Raw genomic sequence first — 20,734 nt, forward strand, 5'->3', positions numbered from 1 at the left:
TTGCATCGATGGCCTATTCTTGGGCTAGGGTCGCACTACAGTTTTTATCTCATCCTAGAAAATCGGTCTGATTCTGCTAATCTTATTTTGATCAGCGTTTGATCCGAGTCTCATCCCATTTTCTCGGATGAAAAGAGTAAAAAAATAAATTCCCCATTCAATCTGGGTTTTTTTTTTCCCACGGTCCCAGAGACATGAATAGCTGAATGCAATCTGATAATCAGATCGACTCAGTTCATTGAAAGAATCGGACATGGGCACGGACCCATAAAATAGCACGAAGACGAGTACTAGACATCAAAGCGATGTCTGGTCGTGGCCACTATGCTGTTGGTCAAACCTGTGCTGTTTACCTCCACAACTAAGCACTTCTGGCCAACACCGGGAACAGCTGATCGTGGGTGTGACGGGTGGCGCATCCTCACCAATCTGATATTGATTACCTGTTCTAAGGGTAGGCAGTTAATGTAAAAGTCCTGACAACCCCTTTAAATGATATAACTCTGGATGCCTGCAGCCCTCATTAGGGGCAGCAGAAGGCAAAGTGTATTAACCCCCTTCCTGCCTTGTGAAATTTATTGGAAAGTGACAAACAGCTAGCTCTGACTGATGTTTGTCGTATTGACAGCATAATGGCTCATACTCACTTGCGAGTGACTCGCATGAAAACCTGGCCCTGCTGCCGACCCTCGGACCGGAGCGTGCGGCTGCATGTATTTCTATGCAGCCGCACGCTCCGGTCCCAGTGCCGGTGGCAGTGCCGGGTTTTCATGCAAGAGACTTGCACGAGAATCGTGCGAGTCTCTCGCAAGTGAGTATAAGCCCTAAGCGCATGTGCGGCACCCACACCATTACTTACACTTACAGGTGCAGCCAGTCACTAGCCTCAGGGCAGCAGATAGGGGAGTGTGATTTTATTTCAGAACATCCTAATCTTTTAACAAAATATATATTTTTTTCTTAGTTGACCGCTTTTTTAAAAGACATCATGACCAGTACGGTGACCTGGTAAATACAGTGCTCAGTAATTCATTTTCTACAGGGGAAAAAACCTGTCCTCCTCCTGGTTATTCATCTTGTTTATTGGAGACCTGTTGCCTAAAATGCTTTTGTCTAAAGTAGACTAGCTCTTCCTTCATCCTCCCCCCCCCCCCCCCCCCCCATGAAATAAAACAATAACTACTGTGTGATTGACTGAATAGAACAGTTTCTAAGCACAAACTCTCACCACATCTGTGCTGCGAACTCTCCATTAGTTGTGATTTTTCCTTCTTTCGTATGATGACTTATATTGTATTCTTGGTCCTGCCAGCAGTATGTCAGTGACATGTAGTCTGATTTTCCGCTACTAATCTTGAGTGACTTTGAGGTTTAAATTGAAGGTTATCCAGGCCCTCAGTAGTCGCGTCTGCAGTTTGGAAGAAGATTGATTATATGATGTGTTCTGCGAGGCCAGTGTTTATTTTTCTTCATTTTCTTCCATCTCGCTTATTTTCTGCTCAGAATTTGTTTTATTCTCGTGTTTGTGTGTTTATCATGTCGAGGGTTTTTTTTTTCTAGGCACGATTTGTATTGCTTGAGATCAAAGCTAGTTTTATATTTTTTTGAAGCATCAAAGGTTTTTTTTTTGTTTCTCTCAGAAGACAAGTAGTGATTAATAATGGTTAAGGTCATGTAGATTATACTAGTGTCATTTTACTGGAGGGCTAAAAAAAATTCATGCATTAAAAAAATATTGTTTTTAGAAAATGTATGTGTGGATACTTGCTTCACTTGTGGGTAAAGGCTCCATACATATTTGACTGACCTTTCCTGGTCTTACGGGTATTGGTGGGATTGACAGACAGTCTAATTCAGTGGTCCCCAATCTGTAGCTCGAAATCCACATGTGGCTCGCGGGCCAATGATGTGTGGCTCATAGCTATTTGCAAGCTTTGTGGATTAGCATCAGGTGTGGCACACCACTATTAAGAGCAGATCTCTAGACGGCAACTTTTGTGTTCATCTCTGCACAGAAGAAAAGATCTGAATGGGGTAAGATGGGAAACCCTGGAGCATGGCAAACTGCCCTGGTGTGATTCCAGTGGAAAGCTTTGGCTGTCATTATACCTGTAATACGAGCTCAGGGTGTCATGTATAGCACAAAGTGAACTGAAGAATATTGTTAGAGATTTGGATCTGCCCACGTGTAAAGGCCCCGTCACACACAGCGATCTCGCTAGTGAGATCGCTGATTTTGTGACACATTAGCGATCTCGCCAGCGAGATTGCTGTGTGTGATGGGGATCAGCGACCGGCCCCCCCTGCCGGTTATCGGTGATCATACAGCATCGGCCAGGGCCGTTTTTTGATCGCTGGTCTCCCGCTGGCCATCGCGCATCGCTGCGTGTGGCAGCGAGAGACCATCGATCAGCGACGCTGGTTTCTTATGTTAACAGCGGGTATCCAGGAGTCGCGCGGCTCCTAGATACCCGATGTTTAACTTTTGAAACCGTTGTGTACGCCGGTTTCCAAGGTAAACAGCGGGTATCCAGGAGCCGCGGCTCCTGGATACCCGACGTTTACATTAGAAACCAGCGTCCAGCGACACTGGTCCTGATCGCTGGGACTGTCTAACGATGTCCCAGCAATCCCATCATGTCGGATCGTTGGTGGGATCGCTGGGACATCGTTATGTGTAACGGGGGCTTAAAGCTGAGCTCTTAAGTTCCGGGCTACAACAGTGGAATCTCCTAGTGGGCGATGTTCCGATTTCTTTGTTCCGCAAGGTGATAAAGATCTTGTCCAATACTACTTAATGTAGGGCGATCTTGTGTCATGCAGCAACATCAACAGTTTAATGGAAGCTCTGAAGACAAGTCCTAATCCAAAGGCAAACAATCCAAATCAAGACTAAAGGCCCCGTCACACTAAGCGACTTACCAGCGATCCCGACACCGATATCAAGGTGTCAGGATCGCTAGTAAGTCGCTATGTGATCGCTGGTGAGCTGTCACGCAGCTTCACCAGCGATCAGCACAGCGATGCCGAGCGCGCGGCATCGCTGGCGACCCCTGTAAAAAATAGAATTAAAATAAAAAAATATTGTTATTCTCACCTTCCGATGTCCCGCGCAGTCTTCCGGCCTCTCTCCACGCTCCGGTCCCAGTGATCCTTTGCGAGAATGACCGCGAGATGTCACGGTCTCGCGGCAGCGACGTCTCGCGGTCATTCGTGCAAAGGATCACTGGGACCGGAGCGTGGAGAGAGGCCGGAAGACTGCGCGGGACATCGGAAGGTGAGAATAACAATATTTTTTTTTTTTTTTTTAATTATTTTTTACACCTGATCACTGGTCTCCCGCCTGTCACACGCAGCGATGCGTGCTGGCCAGCGGGAGGCCAGCGACCAAAGAAATGTCCAGAGATTTCTTTCAGCGATCCCGGCAGGGGGGCCGATCGCTGTCACACACAGCGATCTCGCTGGTGAGATCGCTGTTACATCACAAAAGTTGTGACTCAGCAGCGATCTTGCTACCGAGATCGCTTAGTGTGACGGGGCCTTTAAAGCTGTCTTGCTGCATAATGGCAATGCACTACCTTCAATTCCAGTTGCAGTCCACATGAAAGAAACCTTTGACAACATAAAGAGCTGTTGAGGAGCCTGAACTATGAACAACATTTGTGGCCCCTCTGCGGAGAATAGATAGTTGTGCAATAGAATATCACTACAATATAAGAGACTGGCCTGTATGGCATTCACTTTATTGATACATTTGTAAGGTTCAGTGAAGGAAAGATAAAGGAGTCTCTATTGGACCTCAGATTCGTAATCTTCAAGTTTAGGAGTCTCTGTTGCATGACAAGGAAAAGGCTGCATGGATAGCATTCACAATAGTGGTAACTAATTTTTTGGGAGGCTCGAGAGCAGAGAACTATGACGAGTTAGGGGAAAATCTCAAAACATATAAGGAACTTGGATGTAGCATGTCCTTAAAGATTCATTTCTTACATTTGCATCTTGACTGTCCTCCACCAAACTCCAAAGCAGTGAGCGACGAGCACGGTGACAGATTTCACAAAGATATTTAGGCTACAAAGAAAAGATATTACGGAGCATGGAATCAATCAATGCTTGCAGATTACTGTTAGACAATTGTAAGAGATGATCCGATGTAGGAGTACAAGAGAAAAGCAAAAACGGATCGTCAATGAGTTTATATTGTGTCAACATATTCCGCAGCACTTTACATACGTTATTCATTAACGGTCCCTTAGCACATTTCTCACACTCTTTATCAATGTGTCTAAAAGGGACCCAAATTCCATCTGTGACCAGGCTGAGTGTTTTTAAACTCCAAGATTTGTTTAGAGGCTGACACACAAATTTCTCCTAATCTCCAATTACAAAATTGCATCCTTGGAGTTTAGAACACTCGCCCTGGTCACAGTTGGAATTTGTGTCTTTTTTTAGACACATTGATAAAGGGAGTGAGAAATGTTCTGAGGAGCGGTAATGAATAATGCATGTAAAGTGCTGCTGAATATGTTGGCGCTATAGAAAGAAATTTATTATTATACTGCACTTTACCAATATGCTGCTATACAATAAAGGGCATGTCACACTAAGCGATATCGCTATAACTTGTGACGTTATAGCGATATTGCTAGCGATATCGCTGTGTCTGATACTTACCTCCGACCGCTCCCCCGCTGGTTATCGCTGATCGCACGAGAACGTCCTGGACCGCTTCTCGTCAGCTTCCTGCGGCGCTTCCTGTGGAGAGACGAGCGACGAGCGTGGAGCCGGGCGGGAGGACGTCAGGATCACCTAGTGTGACAGGTAAGTAGCGACCCCCGTCCCCTGCGATGTCGCTGGTGAGATCTGCCTGTGTGGCAGCTCACTAGCGACCACTTAGTGATGCACCAGCGATCCTGACAGCGTCATATCGCTGGTCGGGATCGCTGGTGCATCGCTAAGTGTGACAGTACCTTAAGGCTACTTTCACACATCAGGTTTTCGGCATCAGGCGCGATCCGGCGTCGTGCCGGAATGCCGGATCCGGCAAATGTTTTGTAAAACCTGATGTGCCGGATCCGGTTTTCTGCCGGATCCGTCTTGTTCTTGACAGACAAAACCTGATCCGTCTCATCCGGTTCATCCGTTTTTCTATCCGTTTTTCGACGGATTACGCCGGATCTGGTTTTTAAAATTGACCCTTGTGGCCTTCCGAACGGGATTGGCTACTGGAAAACTATATATAGCATGTTCCTACAGCCCTTCTTTGACAGGTTGTAGTGGGCAGAGCTACTGAGCATGCTCAGACCAAAAAAACCCGGATCCGACTACCGGATCCGGCTTTCGCCGGATCAGGCGCATTGCGGCGCTCATAGGCTTTCATTGTGTGAAAAAGCCGGACGCGCCGGATCCGGCGTGTCCGGCTTTTTCGCCGGAGACAAAAAACGTTACAGTAGCCGTTTTTTCCAGACGCCGGATCGCGACACATTGCCGGATCCGGCGAAAACCGGATGAAACGAATGGCCATCCGGCGCGATCTGGCGCAAATGCAAGTCAATGGGGGGGAAACCGGATCCGGCATTGCATTTCGCCGGATCCGGTTTCTGTCAAAAGCGCCGGATCGCGCCTGACGGCGAAAACCTGATGTGTGAAAGAGGCCTAAGTTGTAAAGTGCTTAAGCCTCTGAAAATCTCTAAGGCCCCAAAGACTGCACCTAGTCATATACAGACATATGCACCCCATTCCAGAGTGGATATCCTGAGTCTGTAGTGTTATGAAGGCAGAATCATTAGAGGATTGGAATCCACTAGATATCATTTTTAACACTGGACATCTCCATCTTTCATCGTGTAGCGTCTCCTGATGAGTTCTAGTCGGAAGGACAAAACGCGTTGAGAGCCATTTTTTTACATTTGTTATGGGGAGATTTTCTGTTTTGTTTTTGTGTTTGTCTTGTCAATTCTGTCAGTCTAGGAATTTAAATACATAAGTGCACCATGTTGTAGGTTATTTAATGTATATTTTTTCAGTAAAAGTTAAGTTTTATCATCCATTAATTATATGTAGCAGTAAGTGGAAAACTTTGATATTATAGAAACAAGATCCAACTAAAAAGTTTTTTGTCAGATATGTAGAACAGTGTAGTGTTTGCATTGCTCTTTTCGAGGGTTGGTAAATGCATACCCTCTCCGCAGTGTTATTTTCCTCCTATGTAATTTCACTAATTCGATATTTGCTCATGCCATTTATTCATGCGTAAAACAACATTCAGCTTTGAAATAGCTGTCATGAGAGAGTGTGGTAGAAGTCTAGTGTTGGTTGACGGCAGATCTGTTTTCCATTAGTGTGCATTCATTTTCTTGCTGAGGTTCTATGAAGTATCCCATATCTATAGATGAGACGTGTCTAGTGCTCTGTTACAGATCTATGTTCCGGGTGAAATGCCTGTGAAAATCTCCTGTCGTTTTATTGCGTACATAGCTTGCTTGACCATCCCATGTGATTGAATTACTTTAAGCTTGTTTTTTGCTTTGCTTGAGCCTAACTAAACATTTGTGATGTGATATACACAGCTTATAGCGTAGTATTTAATTGCCATGTCATCTGTTAACAAAAGCGTGCAGACATCTCCATCGCTCTGTACAAAGTGCAGGAGACTAGCTGTAGGGTCTGTCGTGAACTGAACATTTGTACTTTCCAATTGATTTCAATCAATGTCTGGACCACGCTGAATTACAGTAACTGCCTATGGCTTCAAGACTCCCTCTCCTACCACCCCTTCCTGTGCCCAATCTCTTCTATTTACTTATCCATCCATTGTCAATATTTTTCATGTATGTGAAGCCAATATCGGCTGAAAGTTTCTATACTCTACATGTTCATCCAATTTATTTTAAGTAGACTGGAACCTTGCTTTTGTAATTTCCATAGAGAAACATTGAGGCTGTTTCATAGTCGCATTAATCTACAATTTTACTCCAACTTTCAAGCCCCCCCACAGTCTGTGTGAAGTCCCAGTGATATCAGGACACTCTGTTAGGATTTACATTCAGTTGGTATTTTAGTTCTGAAAACAAAATAATCCCTTAACTGAATTAATATCTGAATCTATAGAAAGGATGGAAAACTCCAAGAATAAAATAGTATGTGATATACACCATTTTTCAATTTTTTTATTTTTAAATGGGAACGTTTCTCCTTGTGGTGACTGCTAAGCGAGAGTGATGGAGACTTGGAGGCCTTACAATGCTCCTTTGGGGATTAAATATGCAAATATCCTTATCAGTGCAGACGACTACTACTACTCTAGTGCTATATTTTGGGGATAGCAATTCTAAAAGTCGGTTTTGACCTTTTACCGACTATGTCTAAGGCCGGGGTCACACTAACCGACGCAAAATACGGTCAGTATTTTACATGCGTAATACGGATGGATGGCCCCTAAATAGTGCTCCGTATGTCATCCGTAATCAGGTGTGGTCGCGTATTTTGCGCATGTAAGCATCCGTATGTCATCCGTATGGCGAGATTTTCTCGCAGGCTTGCAAAATGGACATATAATGGAGCCCTATGACAGGGTTTCTAAACAGAAACCAAAGAATAGATATAGACACATAGAATGCACATATATATATATATATATATATATATATACATGCATTCTATGTGTCTATATCTATTCTTTCGTTTCTTTATTAAACCTGTCAGGGTGAGTTTACTGTATAGCGCTCTGAATTGCCGGCTTTTCTAAAAGACACTGGGTGCGTATTTCTCGCAAGTCACATGTGTGGTCCGTGTGTAATCCGTATTTTTTGCGCACCCATAGACTTGCATTGGCGTATTACGGGCGTAGTACGCTGACAATCGCTGCATGCTGCGATTGGCACGGAGCGTAGAATACGGATAAGAAATATACGGCTGGTGCGAGGGACCCCATAGAGAATCATTGGTCCGTGTCTAATGCGTGCTTTTAGCGCCTCTCACTCGGCCGTATTCCTCGCCAGTGTGACCCCGGCCTAAGGCTAGCTTCAGACTAGCATTTTGGCCCGCTGTGCACGGCCGCCGCTAAGTCCCGCCCCGTGCCGCGCCCTCTCCGGTCATCTCCTCCTAGTGTCGCACATCGCTGCATCACACCCTATCTTTAGCATAGGGTGCGCTGGCCGTGCGCTAGTAGGATTTTGCGTGCGCTGCGCTCTTTTGACGGTGCGCTGACGTGCGCAGAACGCACCTTGTTGCATTTTGGTGCGCTCGGAGCACCGTCAAAAGGGCGCAGTGCACTCAAAATCCTACTAGCACACGGTCTGCGCGCACCCTCTGCTAAAGATAGGGTGTGCAGATCGCATGCAGCGATGTGCGACACTAGGAGGAGATGACCGGAGGGTGCGGGGCTTAGCGGCGGCTGTGTGCTGCGGGCCAAAGCGCTAGACTGAAGCTAGCCTAAGGAAAAGAAGACAAACCAGACAGTCCATTTGCAGAAACGTGTTTCAGCGTTGCTGCCCCTAAAACAGTGCAAAGCAAGAGATCATGTGGAAAGGCTCCTTACAGGGTCGATATTGACTTTTAGGATTGCCATTTAAATAGCTGTCAGTAGAGTTTTCTGCAGAGAATATCTACATTTTTCTGGGCTTTTACAGATTTAATTTAAAATACACGGTTCACATTTGATGAACTTTTTGCCAGCCTTAAATGACTGTTTATAGGAAGATTGTACATAACTGTTCTGTAAATACAGATTATAATTATAACTAATTACGGTAGTTAGATTTTATATTTAGTGTCTTACAAACTGATATTTATCAAACCCAAGGGTCAATGTGACACCTCTTAGTTTAACAGTTTGGTTTTTTTTGCATAAATCAATGGTATATTTAATCATATAAAATATCATTGGGGAAGTAGCATTTTCCAGCTGCTGCTCTCTACCCATAGACCATGGAAATGTTTACACCAGAAATATTTTTTTTACTTTTTGTAAAGATAGGGGAGGATGGGGGTGCAGCTGCAGTTTCTCTGCGTCTGCAGGACTGCAAACCGGAGGGGAAAAGGTTTATCAGCTGGGTAAAATTTTTGATTGGTTCAAAGAACACAGCACATCTTTGACATCACCCTTGAAAGTGTTCACCTGCTAATCAACAGAGAAGAAGAAGAAGAAAAAAAAAAAGAAAGAAACCCTACATCCATTCCCAATATTCTGTTTGGACACATTTAGGGTTGCACGTTCTCTAAAATACATGGACAGCTGCCGTAGTGACAGTTGGGGAATCTCCTTGTGCAATAACTAGTAAAATGTGGTGCAAAAATGTTGTAGGACCAAGCTGTAAAGCAGCTGACCCAAAACACGCATTTTTTTTTATGTATTATTCTTAACATGTCTGTCATGCAGCACACTGCTTACATAGCCTTTTACTTCCTTTGTTTCTGGGGGGGTTAGGGAATGTATCCTCCTCTTTGAGTTAAGAATTCTGGTTTGGTAGCTTTGTCCTATTGTTGACTTTTTGCTTGCTACTGTGACACATTAACGGTCTGTCATTGCATGTCCTGAAGTCTGTTATCACTATATTTACATGCAGAGAACAAGTAATTTGAAAAAGCACATGGATTGGGAAAATAAGAAAAGTGATTCTGGAGAGCTGCTCTAGAATCTGCTGAATGGGGCAGGATTTTTCAGGACTGATTACAGGTCAGAAGCTAAGGGAAAGGGGAGATGGGCAGCTAACTGCTTTATAAAAATCAGTAGAGAGCTGGTTGGTATCTCAGGAGTTAACTCCTTTTTTGGAATGTAGCTACTGGCTTACTCAGCCAGGCACCAGTGGTTGATCTCCTTAGGCTATGTGCACACGTAGTTTTTTGGATGTGCGGATTTTGGAGAGAAAACCGCAGGTAAATCCGCAGGACAAATGTCCTGCGGATTTACACCTCATAATGGATGAGGTGTAAAACTGCAGCGTTTCTGCACCAAACAATTGACATGCTGCGGATTGAAAACCGCGCGGAAAAATACGCAGCATGTGGACTGCGTTTTTTTTTTTCCATTGGAAATAAAGGTACTGTACAACTAGGCAGCACCTGCTGCGCTTCCGCAGAGCCAAAACCGCTGCGGATCCGCAGCAGATTTCACTGCGTGTGCACAGACCCTTCGGAATAAGCTTGGATACTTTGTAAGTTAAAAGCTCTCACAACAGGAGACTGATAGCATTTTTAAATAACAAGTACATTGCAAACTTGCTTATTTTCATGCTGTCTGGCTATACCAGTTTCATAACATGCGAATACCCCTAAAATGATGTCTTCATCAACATGTTTTGTTTACAAAAATCTTACCTGCTGTCAGAATGTTTAACCCTTGTTTTTAACGTTTCTGTGATAAAACTATAACCTCAGTTACAGATATAATGTGATAGTTCCACTCGAGATCTTCATACTTCTAAGGGAAGGTCATTTCTGGGACACTTGAGTACAGAGAATTGACATACCTACTGAAGTTACATTATTTTATTCACGGCATGCCATAGATAAATATTTAACCTGATGCTGGATTATGGCTGTGTTCATTGGCATACGCTGTTTCACAAGCCACACATTTTTCAGCTTTAAAAGAAATGTTGGTCTTTTTCTCCATTTTACTACCAATTTCCCAATGTTGATGTTTGACCACCTTGTGACCACTCTGTACCCAACAACAAACTTTCTTTACTAACCCTCCCTGGTTCCAGAGTTTGAGTCTCACCACTGTCTTCGGTAGTCTGGTATTGTCTGCACCGCTGTCGTCCTCTCGGGCAGAACTGCTAAGCTCCGTTATTGTCTGCCGCGCTCTGCACATGACATCAGCACTGTACCCAATAACAGACAACAGGAGCAGTTGCCGAAACTCCGCGCCGGACCTTGGAAGGGTGAATAAAGCAAAGTTTTGTTTGTTTTTTTTTTTTTTTTTTTTTTTTTTTTTAAAACAAACTACAGCCGATGGAGAGTTTTGTTTTTTTTCCCAAAATCAGAAAACCATTTTAATGCTGAAATGAGTCCTGTGCTCCTTTGTACTTTATTAGATTTACGCTTTCCTTACCTTTTATCTTGTTCCGTATGTTGTAATTTTTTTTTTTTGTCATCTTTAGCCATGATGTAAGGGAAGTTAATAGTGACAAAAGGAAAATCTCAGAAAGATGCTGAGACAAGTTGAATACGCATTTGATCAAACTTCCCCTTTAAAATATTTACTCGCTCAATTTGATGTTTTCACTCTTGTAAAACTGAAAGAGAGGAGCAGAAAATGGTGTTAGAGGAGATCTCTCATCAGATTATTTGTGCCATTTGTCTAATGGAGCCTTAAGCCCCCCGTCACACATAACGATGTCCCAGCGATCCCACCAACGATCCGACATGGATGGGATCGCTGGGACATCGTTAGGCTGATCGCTGGTGAGCTGTCACATAGACAGCCCCAGCGATCAGGACCAGCGACGCTGGACACTGGTTTCTAATGTAAACGTCGGGTATCCAGGAGCAGCAACTCCTGGATACCCGCTGTTTACCTTGGAAACCAGTGTGTACACCGGTTTCCAAGGTAAACAGCGGGTATCCAGGAGCCGCGGCTCCTGGATACCCGACGTTTACATTAGAAACCAATGTCGCTGATCGCTGGTCTCTCGCTGCCACACGCAGCGATGCGTGCTGTGCAGCGGGAGAACAGCGATGGAAATACGGCCCAGGCCGCTCGAACACAATCAGCGATAACGGGCAGGGGTTCCGGTCACTGATCCCCGTCACACACAGTTATCTCGCTGGCGTGTCACAAAATCAGTGATCTCGCTAGCTTGTGTGTGTGACGGGACCCTTATAGAGAATACTGTGGACTCACTCCACTATAGATTTGAGGAGAGTATTTTCTGAGCTGCGAAGTAACTATGTGTATTGATGGTAGCCATCAACCTTCTGCAAAAGAGGAAGGGAAAGCATTATCCTCAAGAATGTTGCAGATTTCAGCTTTCAGCAGAATCATCGGCACACAGACGTTTTAGGAGAATGAATGGTTTTATCTTGTACATATAGAAACCATTACCTGCATTCGAAACACATGCAGAATTACGGGAGAAACCAATACAAACTAACCACAGAAGTTACACAGTACAGTATTAAGAAGTTAACCATTAGCACAGCACATCCGGATAACACAGTCCCTATTGTATAAGCCTGCAGCTGTTGCATACTCAAACAATGAATAAAATGGACTACAGTGCTGGTCAAACAATCAAACTTGTTGACAGACCTGATATAGCCTGATTTTTCACATGGTGTTTGTGAGGTGGTAGTGTTACGGTAATTTTGATGTGCTTCCCTTGGCATAAAAATTCGAAAAGTAGCAAAATATTTGCACAACATCAACTTTTGCAAAAAGTTTGTAACTTTTCCAGTTTTATGCCAGGACTCTCCCCAAAACCAATGAATCAGACCCTGTAAGTTATGGTAGTTGATAACCTTGGTTCTGATGTGAAAGCGAAAATGTCCAGCTCACCCGCGTATGATCTCAGGCAGTTTGGAGCAGCGGAGGCGTCTGTGCCTAGACGAGGTAAATCCAAGGAAAAGGAGAGGTCCAGCTTCACAAACATGCAAATGTTTATTCGTGGACGAGTACAGTGCCAACAAGATTAAAATCACATGATGGATAAGTCCTTAAAACATCATTGGTTTATGTTTTAAGGACTTATCTGTCATGATATTTTAATCTTGTTGGCACTGTACTCGTCCACAAATAAACATTTGCATGTTTGTGAAGATGGACCTCTCCTCCTTTTCCTTGGTTGTAATGTACGGTACCTATATTGAAGCCTCCTTTAGTAGTGCCAATGTTGCGTCTTTTGAAGTCAGTCTATATGTGAAATGCTTATTGAGGTCATTATTGGCCATTCGTTCATTACTTTTGGGCGATGGATCTGAGCACAGTTGGCTTTTTGCTTCTTATTTTCTTATTTTTACTTTTAACCTTTTCACGATTGATCACTTTGCTTTCTCTCTACCTCCGGTGGCAGCTTTTTCCCTGTAAAAGGACCAATCTGTCTAAGGTAGAGAAATTCAATTTCTATATATTGATTGCCATGTCTGAATGTAGTGAACTTGCAAGGGCTGTGCTAATCATTTATCCGTCTTAGTTAACATTACCACTTAAATAGTTTCTCCCAAGAAATTCATTTACATTTAAACTTTCAACTAGATCATGTGCCCAGCAGCTGGAAACCTAATTAGTGGCTCTGGTCAAACCCATTTTTCATTTCTCGTGAAATAAAGAAAAAAAAAATTATAATAAACCATCTCGCCTTAAAATTTCCATTACATACAATTTCCATGGCCATCATTCACAGTTTCCTTCCTCTTTACTCGTAAGTTCCTTATGTAACTGTGTTCTCCTTTCCTACCAGACTCGAATTTGAAAGGCAACAAAGAGAAGAACTCGAGAAACTGGAAAATAAAAGGTATAATATAAAGAAAACCTTGTGATTCTTTGTCATTGTCATTTTATTTCTAAATTTTTTTTTTTTCTTTACTATTTTTTTTTATTTGGTTACATAGAACAGTCAGACATTGACAAAAGAAGAAAGCTTGTTTATGAAGTCAGGGTCAAGGATGGTTGGCTAACAGTGTGATGGTGCAGGAGAATGGATTAAAGTGCACTTGATTCATCACAAATTATTATTTTAAGTCACCTCAAAGATTTTTTTATTTATATTTTGGTGGATCGGATAAAATTCGGCTGAAGAGTAAATTGTATAAGTTGACAAAATAAAAAAAATTCTTATTAACCCTCGCTCCATTCTTTGGGTGCCATCTACCCACATTAGTTTTGTAGGGAATCACTCTGTTCAGTGGTGTAAGCATGAGAACGATAAGGCCAGAGTCTGTTGGCTACCGAGTACAATCTCTGGCCTCGTGGGTCATGTGCTGTAGACTGCTGCCTGTATTAGTCTTGTGTGTAGATGCCACCCAAGCAAAGACAATGGGAGATGGTAGATTTGTTAGATAAGTATTGCAATATTTTGGGGCAGGTAGGGTTTTTTTCAACTTCGTTTATTGAAAATATACCTAAGAAAAAACACATATCCCATGTCCATAAACAGGAGTGCAATTTGTTATTACACTGCTTTACAAAATTAGAAGGAACAATATATGAATTAGTACTTGTTTATTCCCATGTCTGGTCATAAATCGTCCAGCAATGTTATACTGTGGTTACTGGTATATATTTCACATGCATCTAATCACACATTCCAGCTTGATATCTCAGTATATTTTTACTGGATCGTATATAACGTCGACCTCGATACTTGAAGATCGCTACCCAAAAACTATTTACATAACAGTAAATAAAGATTAACATTTCTGCTTGAAATACCGATTCACCTGTAAATGTGATTTGGGCACACCCTGCCCACATCAATATTCTTAGGTACTTGTTAGTGACGGGTGTTGAGTTCCAGATGTCCCATATTTTATAAAATTTCCCAGGGCACCCTCTATTTTGATAGCCCGTGTTTTCATATGGAATCAATGAATTAACGAGTTCTACAGAGGATCTCAGTGTTGGGTGTAAACTACCCATCCATCTCAGAACAATTAATTTCCTGGCCAAAAATAGCGTATCTCGGAGAAATATTTTAATAAAATGGTCCCAAATTATCTTCCACGACCCCAAACAGGCACGCCAAAGGGATCCAAGGGAATTGGTATTGCTATTAGGGATGACAAGAAGGTGGTAACCTGCTGCCAGAATGTTTGTATTACTGGACACCTCCACGTCATATGTATGAAGTCAGCCTCCAACTCCTGACACCTCGGGCGTTCCGAGGTCTGAGAACGATCCATTTTTGCTAAATTAGCTCGTGTAAGATATGCTTGATGGATTATATACAACTGGGTCATTTGGGTGTTAGCTGATGGGGAAACCTTGATTGAGGACTCCAGCATCTCCTCCCTGTCCTCATCCTGAATGTTAGGAATCAAGAGTTGCTATTTTCCCCTAACTGCCAAAGGAGTAAAGTCCATGTTTGCTGATAGTAGATAGATGCATAGCGTGGAGATAAGACCTTGTGGTCCCTGTGAATTAAGTATGCCGATCAGTGGGAGAGAAGATATCGGTGTGCCTGTACTTATGTGGGATTGAATCGGGGGGTAGGGTTTTTGGTGAAGGAGGCGTAATTACTCTTATGTGGATGATTAGGGAAATTTCAAAATGCTTTCTCTCAGTTGCTAATCTATGTACAGGTTCCACAAAGTGGGGTGAAAATATTTATTGGGAGTTTTATGGAATAAAAGAATACCAACAAAAATTAAACTACCTGAAAGAATTAAATACAAATTTAAATCTTTATCTCCTCCAGTCCCTTTCCCCTGCTGTCACCCCTCACCTAACTAAAATATTTAACCTCTCTCTCTTCTGGTATCTTTCCCTCATTTAAGCATGCCATCAAACATCCACTACTTAAAAAACCATCCCTCGACCAAAACTGTGCCGCTAACTATAGACCTGTCTCTAATCTTCTCTTCATCTCTAAACTCCTGTAACGCCTGGTCCACTCCCATCTTATCCACTATCTCTTTGATAACTCACTTCTCGACCCTCTCCAATCTGGTTTCCGCTCTTTACACTCTTGCTGGTTCCACCTCCGCTCATCTTCCCCTTATTGTTGGAGTTCCTCAAGGATCAGTCCTAGGCCCCCTCCTCTTCTCTTTGTACACTGCCCCTATTGGTCAAATAATCAGTAGATTTGGTTTCCAGTACCATGTTTATGCTGATGACACCCAATTATATGCTTCTTCTCCTGACATCACACCAGCTTTTCTAGAAAACACCAGCGATTGTCTAAACGCTGTGTCTAACATCATGTCCTCACTATATCTGAAACTGAACCTGTCAAAGACTGAACTCCTTCTGTTTCCTCCCGCTACTAATGTACCTATACCTGACATTGCTATTTCCGTGTGTGGTTCCACTATTACTCCCCAGCAACATGCCCGCTGTCTTGGGGTCATACATGACTCCGAGCTTTCCTTTGCCCCCCACATCCGATCTCTGGCTCGCTCTTATCTGCACCTCAAAAACATTTCTAGAATTCGATCTTTTCTTACTTTTGACTCTGCAAAAACTCTTACTGTTTCTCTTATTCATTCTCGTCTCGACTATTGTAACTCTCTTCTAATCGTTCTCCCTCTTACCAAACTCTCCCCTCTCCAATCTGTCTTGAATGCTGCAGCCAGGATCATATTCCTCACCAATCGTTACACCGATGACTCTACCTTGTGCCAGCCATTACACTGGCTACCCATCCACTCCAGAATTCAGTATAAACTTATTACCCTCACCCACAAAGCCCTCCATGGCTCAGCACCACCCTACATCTCCTCCCTTGTTTCAGTATACCACCCTACCTGAGCCCTCCGTTCTGCTGATGACCTGAGGTTAGCATCCTCAATAATCAGAACCTCCCACTCCCGTCTCCAAGACTTTACACGTGCTGCGCCAATTCTTTGGAATGCATTTCCCAGGTCAATGCGACTAGTCCCCAATCCCCACAATTTTAGGCGTGCCCTGAAAACGCATTTATTCAGACTGGCCTCCCACCTCAACACATTAACCTAATCTATCCCTCTGTGGCACAGCCAAAAGTTTCACCATAACGAGGTTCCCCGCATCATGTTCCCACATGCTTTATGCATCCATTAGCCCTCTGTGTCTGTACTGTTACACACTTAACATTTTGGCTGGTCCATACAATCAGGGCAATTGTTACCACCCACCTTTTCGTGTCTACCTTCTTTCCTCATAGATTCTAAGCTTGCGAGGAGGGCCCTCATTCCTCTTGGTATCTGTTATGATCTATGTGATTATTGTTATGCTGTAATGTCTATCGTCTGTACAAGTCCCCTCTGAAATGTAAAGTGCTGCGGAATATTTTGGCGCTATAGAAATAAAATTTATTAAGTACGGTATAAAAACACAAAATTAAAAATCTGATTTAAAGGGGGTATTTCAGCAGACAGGAGACATTGTGTGTAGGTAAATGTAGGATCCCAAAAAATAACTTTTCCATGGCAACATGCAAAACTTGTCAAAGGAGTTGATCACTAGACAACCCATTCTTGAACTAAATGTTTGTCCCGATAAAATAAAAATCCTGGCGTCACTGTCCCCGCCTACGTACAGATTGAACATAAAGAAGAAGTCAGAGAGCAGCTACAGCCCGGTCTTCCTCTTCATGTTGAATCTATATGTACGTGGAGACAGTGACTCCAGTGCTGATTGGGCGCCGGGGTTAGGTGTCACAACACCGCATGAAAGCCCCTGGAAGAGCGACTGCTTACACCGCAGGAATGACGCCGGCATGGGAGGGGAGTATAGAGTTTTTTTGTCGGGACCAAATATTTAGTTCAAGAAGGGGTTGTCCTAGTAGTGGACAAACCCATTTAAGGAATCTCAGCCCCTTACATGGCTCAGCTTGTTAAAAATGTTTTAAAAAATGTTTTTTTTTCCTCTAAGGTCTCATACAGATGACTATTTTTGGTCCGAGTATGATCCAACAAAACATCGGATGGCATTCTGATTCTGACAAGCGTTATTTTATGGGTCCGTTCACAAGTTGGATTTTTTATTTTTTTTCCTGAGACAGAATCTGCCCAGGAAAAAATCACAACATGCATGATTTGTATAGTGGAGAACCCCTTAAAATTAAATTATTGAAATTCCTTAAATGGGTTTCAAATCGATAAGGCTGCACTCACTCTGTGTGACTGCAGATTTATGAATCTTCCCCAGCGCAATGTGCGCTGCAGGGATTCACAGGTTTCAGATCCAGTTGGCGCAGCCACACTCCAGACACATACAAGTGTATGGAAAAGAGGCAGCGCCCATTGGCCTGGAGTTTGTAGAATTCGTACATACCCTCAGATCGCCTCTCAGAAACCGGCGAATCCTCATAGCCACAGTTCATGCGCTGGGTGCTGCCTCTCTGATTAATGCCCCCCCCACGCAAGCTGAGAGTTTTGGTGGTCAACATCTCTTGGCAGATTTGTTGTGGTACCCCATAGGAATCAGAATTTTTTTTAATCATCAGATATTTTTTTTATAACCCAACCCTGACTTGTACTGCTCAACAACTTTGTCCCTGACTTGTTTGGAGATCCTCTTGGTTTTCATTGTGTTGTTTGGTTAGTGGTGCCTCTTGTTAATGGTGTTGCAGATTCTGTGGCCTTTCAGAATAGGTAAAGTTTATATACTGACAGACATGTGACATTTACATTGAACACAGGTGGACTTCCTGTAGCTAAGCATGGGACTTATGAAGGGAATTGCTTGCACAAGAAATTTTTAGGCGCCTCATAGCAAAAGGGGTGAATACATTTGCACATGCCAATTTTTAGGCTAGTATCACACTAGCGTTTCTGCCGTCTGCGCACTGCCGCCGATAAGCCCCGCCCCCTGCCGCGCCCCCTCCTCTCATCACCGCCTATTATCGCACATGGCTGCATGCGATCTGTGCACCCTATCTTTAATATAGGGTGCGCTGACCGTGCGCTAGTAGGATTTTTGAGTGCGCTGCGCTCTTTTGAAGGTGCGCCGAGCACGCCAAAATGCAACATGCTGCGTTCGGCGCACCTACAAAAGTGCGCAGCGCGCTCAGAAATCCTACTAGCACACGGTCAGCGCATGGTCTGCGCACCCCATATTAAAGATAGGGTGCGCAGATCGCATGCGGTCATGTGCGATAATAGGAGGTGATGTCAGGAGGGGGCGCGACAGGGGGCGGGGCTTATCGGCAGCCGTGCGCAGACAGCAGAAACGCTAGTGTCAAACTAGCCTAAGTTATTTGATCCCATAAATTTAATTTATTCCAATTATCTCCTTTTACTTCACCAACTTAGACTATTTAGTGCTGATGCCTCACACTGGTTGTAATGTAACATAATTGGTAAAAGGCAAAAAGAGTGTGAATTCTTTTGCAAGCCGCTATATTGCTTTTAAATTTGAACCTAATTTTAAATTTTTTTTGCAACGTTATTCTTCACACAATGGCTACTTTCATTTCACCTTTTCTTTTTGATGTTCCAAAATATTATTCATGAAATTTCACTCCCATTCTTGTGCACCGTGTGGCCCTGAAAACCCAAATCCATTTAGAAGAAAGACATGAAGAAATAGGTGCAGTTTGTCAATTTTCAAGATTAGGCCCTTAATCTGAATGCAGTTTCCAAAGCAGGACTTTATATCGCAAATCAAAGGATGGCCGTCTCCTTTTTTAATAGAAAACATAAAGATATGTCAGTCAGAATTCACTTGCAAATCTCTGAATTTGTGCAAGTGCCTACACATCCATTACTTTAGAGTTTTACCAGCAAAGAAAATAGTTTAAAAGCATATCTCCGGATACATTTGAATAATTCAGAGAAGATCGCGTACTTTGGGTTGAAAAACGTTCCTGCTTACACTGCAAATGCATTTGTCCTCAAACCATTTTGACTCTACAAGGATATAGAAAAATATGTTTGGCAAATGCAGCATTTTACACAAGTTTTCTTGAAAACATCAGCGATATTTGTCATTCATAATCCACACCCCAAAATGTGCACAAAAGGAGAAGTGTGGACCCGCTTAGACATCCACATCTTGCGAGAGACTGATTTACGGGCTCCAGATCCTTAGCAAGTTCTGGGTCCGTCCTATTCAAGTGAATGCTGAATGCCAGCTTCTGTGATGGTGCCCCCATAATGTGGCTGGTATTCATAGGAGACTATGATGTTTATTGTATTGCAGTATATAGAATGGGCAATTGGATCATCACAAGGGGTTAAAAAAAAATTAAAATAAAAGTTTTAAAATATAAAATAAAAAAAATAAAAATGGAATCTCACCCCTTTTGCCTCATTGAATATAAATACACATATTTGGTATCGCCATGTGTGTAGAATTCTGATCTCTCAAAATGTGAAATTAACCTGGCTAGTAAATATCATACCTCAAAAAAATTGTAATTCTAGATAGAAAAAAGTATTGAAAAAGTCACCAAATTCTCTAAGTAAGTATATTTTTAAGGGTGCTATTAACATGAAATCACCAGCTATCTGTAACAACCCACCCAATCCACACAGGCAAAAAATCAAATCATAGATGTCCATAAATTGTGTAATAATGAGAAATGACACATTAAGAAAGGATTGAACACACACAGAGGTGCGAAAAGTCATTACACAAGCTAAAATTTTTCAGTAATTACAAAGCAATCCTTCCGCTTCAGGAAAAATATCAGCTGCTTCAACTGATGGCCTATAAAAAGTATAAAATGGTGTGCCATTACCAACGTCCCACACAAGAAACATATCACGATGGGTAAAACCAGTAAACTGTCTCAAAACCTTTGCAACTTTATTGTATGGAGTTCTTGGTGTATGTAACTCTGTAAAAAAAAATAGTCTCTATCCTAAAATTGTATTAATAAAAACATCAGTTTGCCATGCGAAAAAGCAAGCCCTCACACAATATTTTTCTACAACAGTTTTTTTTTTTTAACCTTTTTTTAATTAAAAAAAAAAAAAAAAAAAAAAAGCAAAACGATTTAAGGTTTCAAAAAGTGTCCTAGACACCTGCATTCTACTTCAATACAAATTGCTGTTCATACATTCAACCTTTATTGGCCTACTTTTAACCTTTCAGGTTCCAAAAGATGCAAAACTGTTGAAAGAAGTGATATGACCATTGTTCTTC

The 20,734-nt window shown here is 42.6% G+C and overlaps 1 protein-coding gene across 7 annotated transcripts in view; it reads left to right on the forward strand.

Annotated features, from left to right (window-relative positions):
• KIF16B (kinesin family member 16B) overlaps positions 1-20,734 on the forward strand; it is a 538,624-nt gene that overhangs the window by 231,381 nt on the left and 286,509 nt on the right. For 5 of the 7 annotated variants that reach the window (XM_073553802.1, XM_073553806.1, XM_073553804.1 and 2 more), the window contains exons 18-19: positions 13,017-13,049; positions 13,404-13,457. In XM_073553802.1, the coding sequence (XP_073409903.1) occupies positions 13,017-13,049; positions 13,404-13,457 (87 nt within the window). The remainder of the gene's footprint in view (positions 1-13,016; positions 13,050-13,403; positions 13,458-20,734) is intronic. The other 2 variants (XM_073553803.1, XM_073553808.1) reach the window with 1 other exon arrangement.

The sequence above is a fragment of the Dendrobates tinctorius genome, unplaced genomic scaffold (assembly GCF_039654945.1).
Source record: "Dendrobates tinctorius isolate UK_male_01 unplaced genomic scaffold, ASM3965494v1 ptg000203l, whole genome shotgun sequence".
Lineage (NCBI taxonomy): Eukaryota > Metazoa > Chordata > Amphibia > Anura > Dendrobatidae > Dendrobates > Dendrobates tinctorius.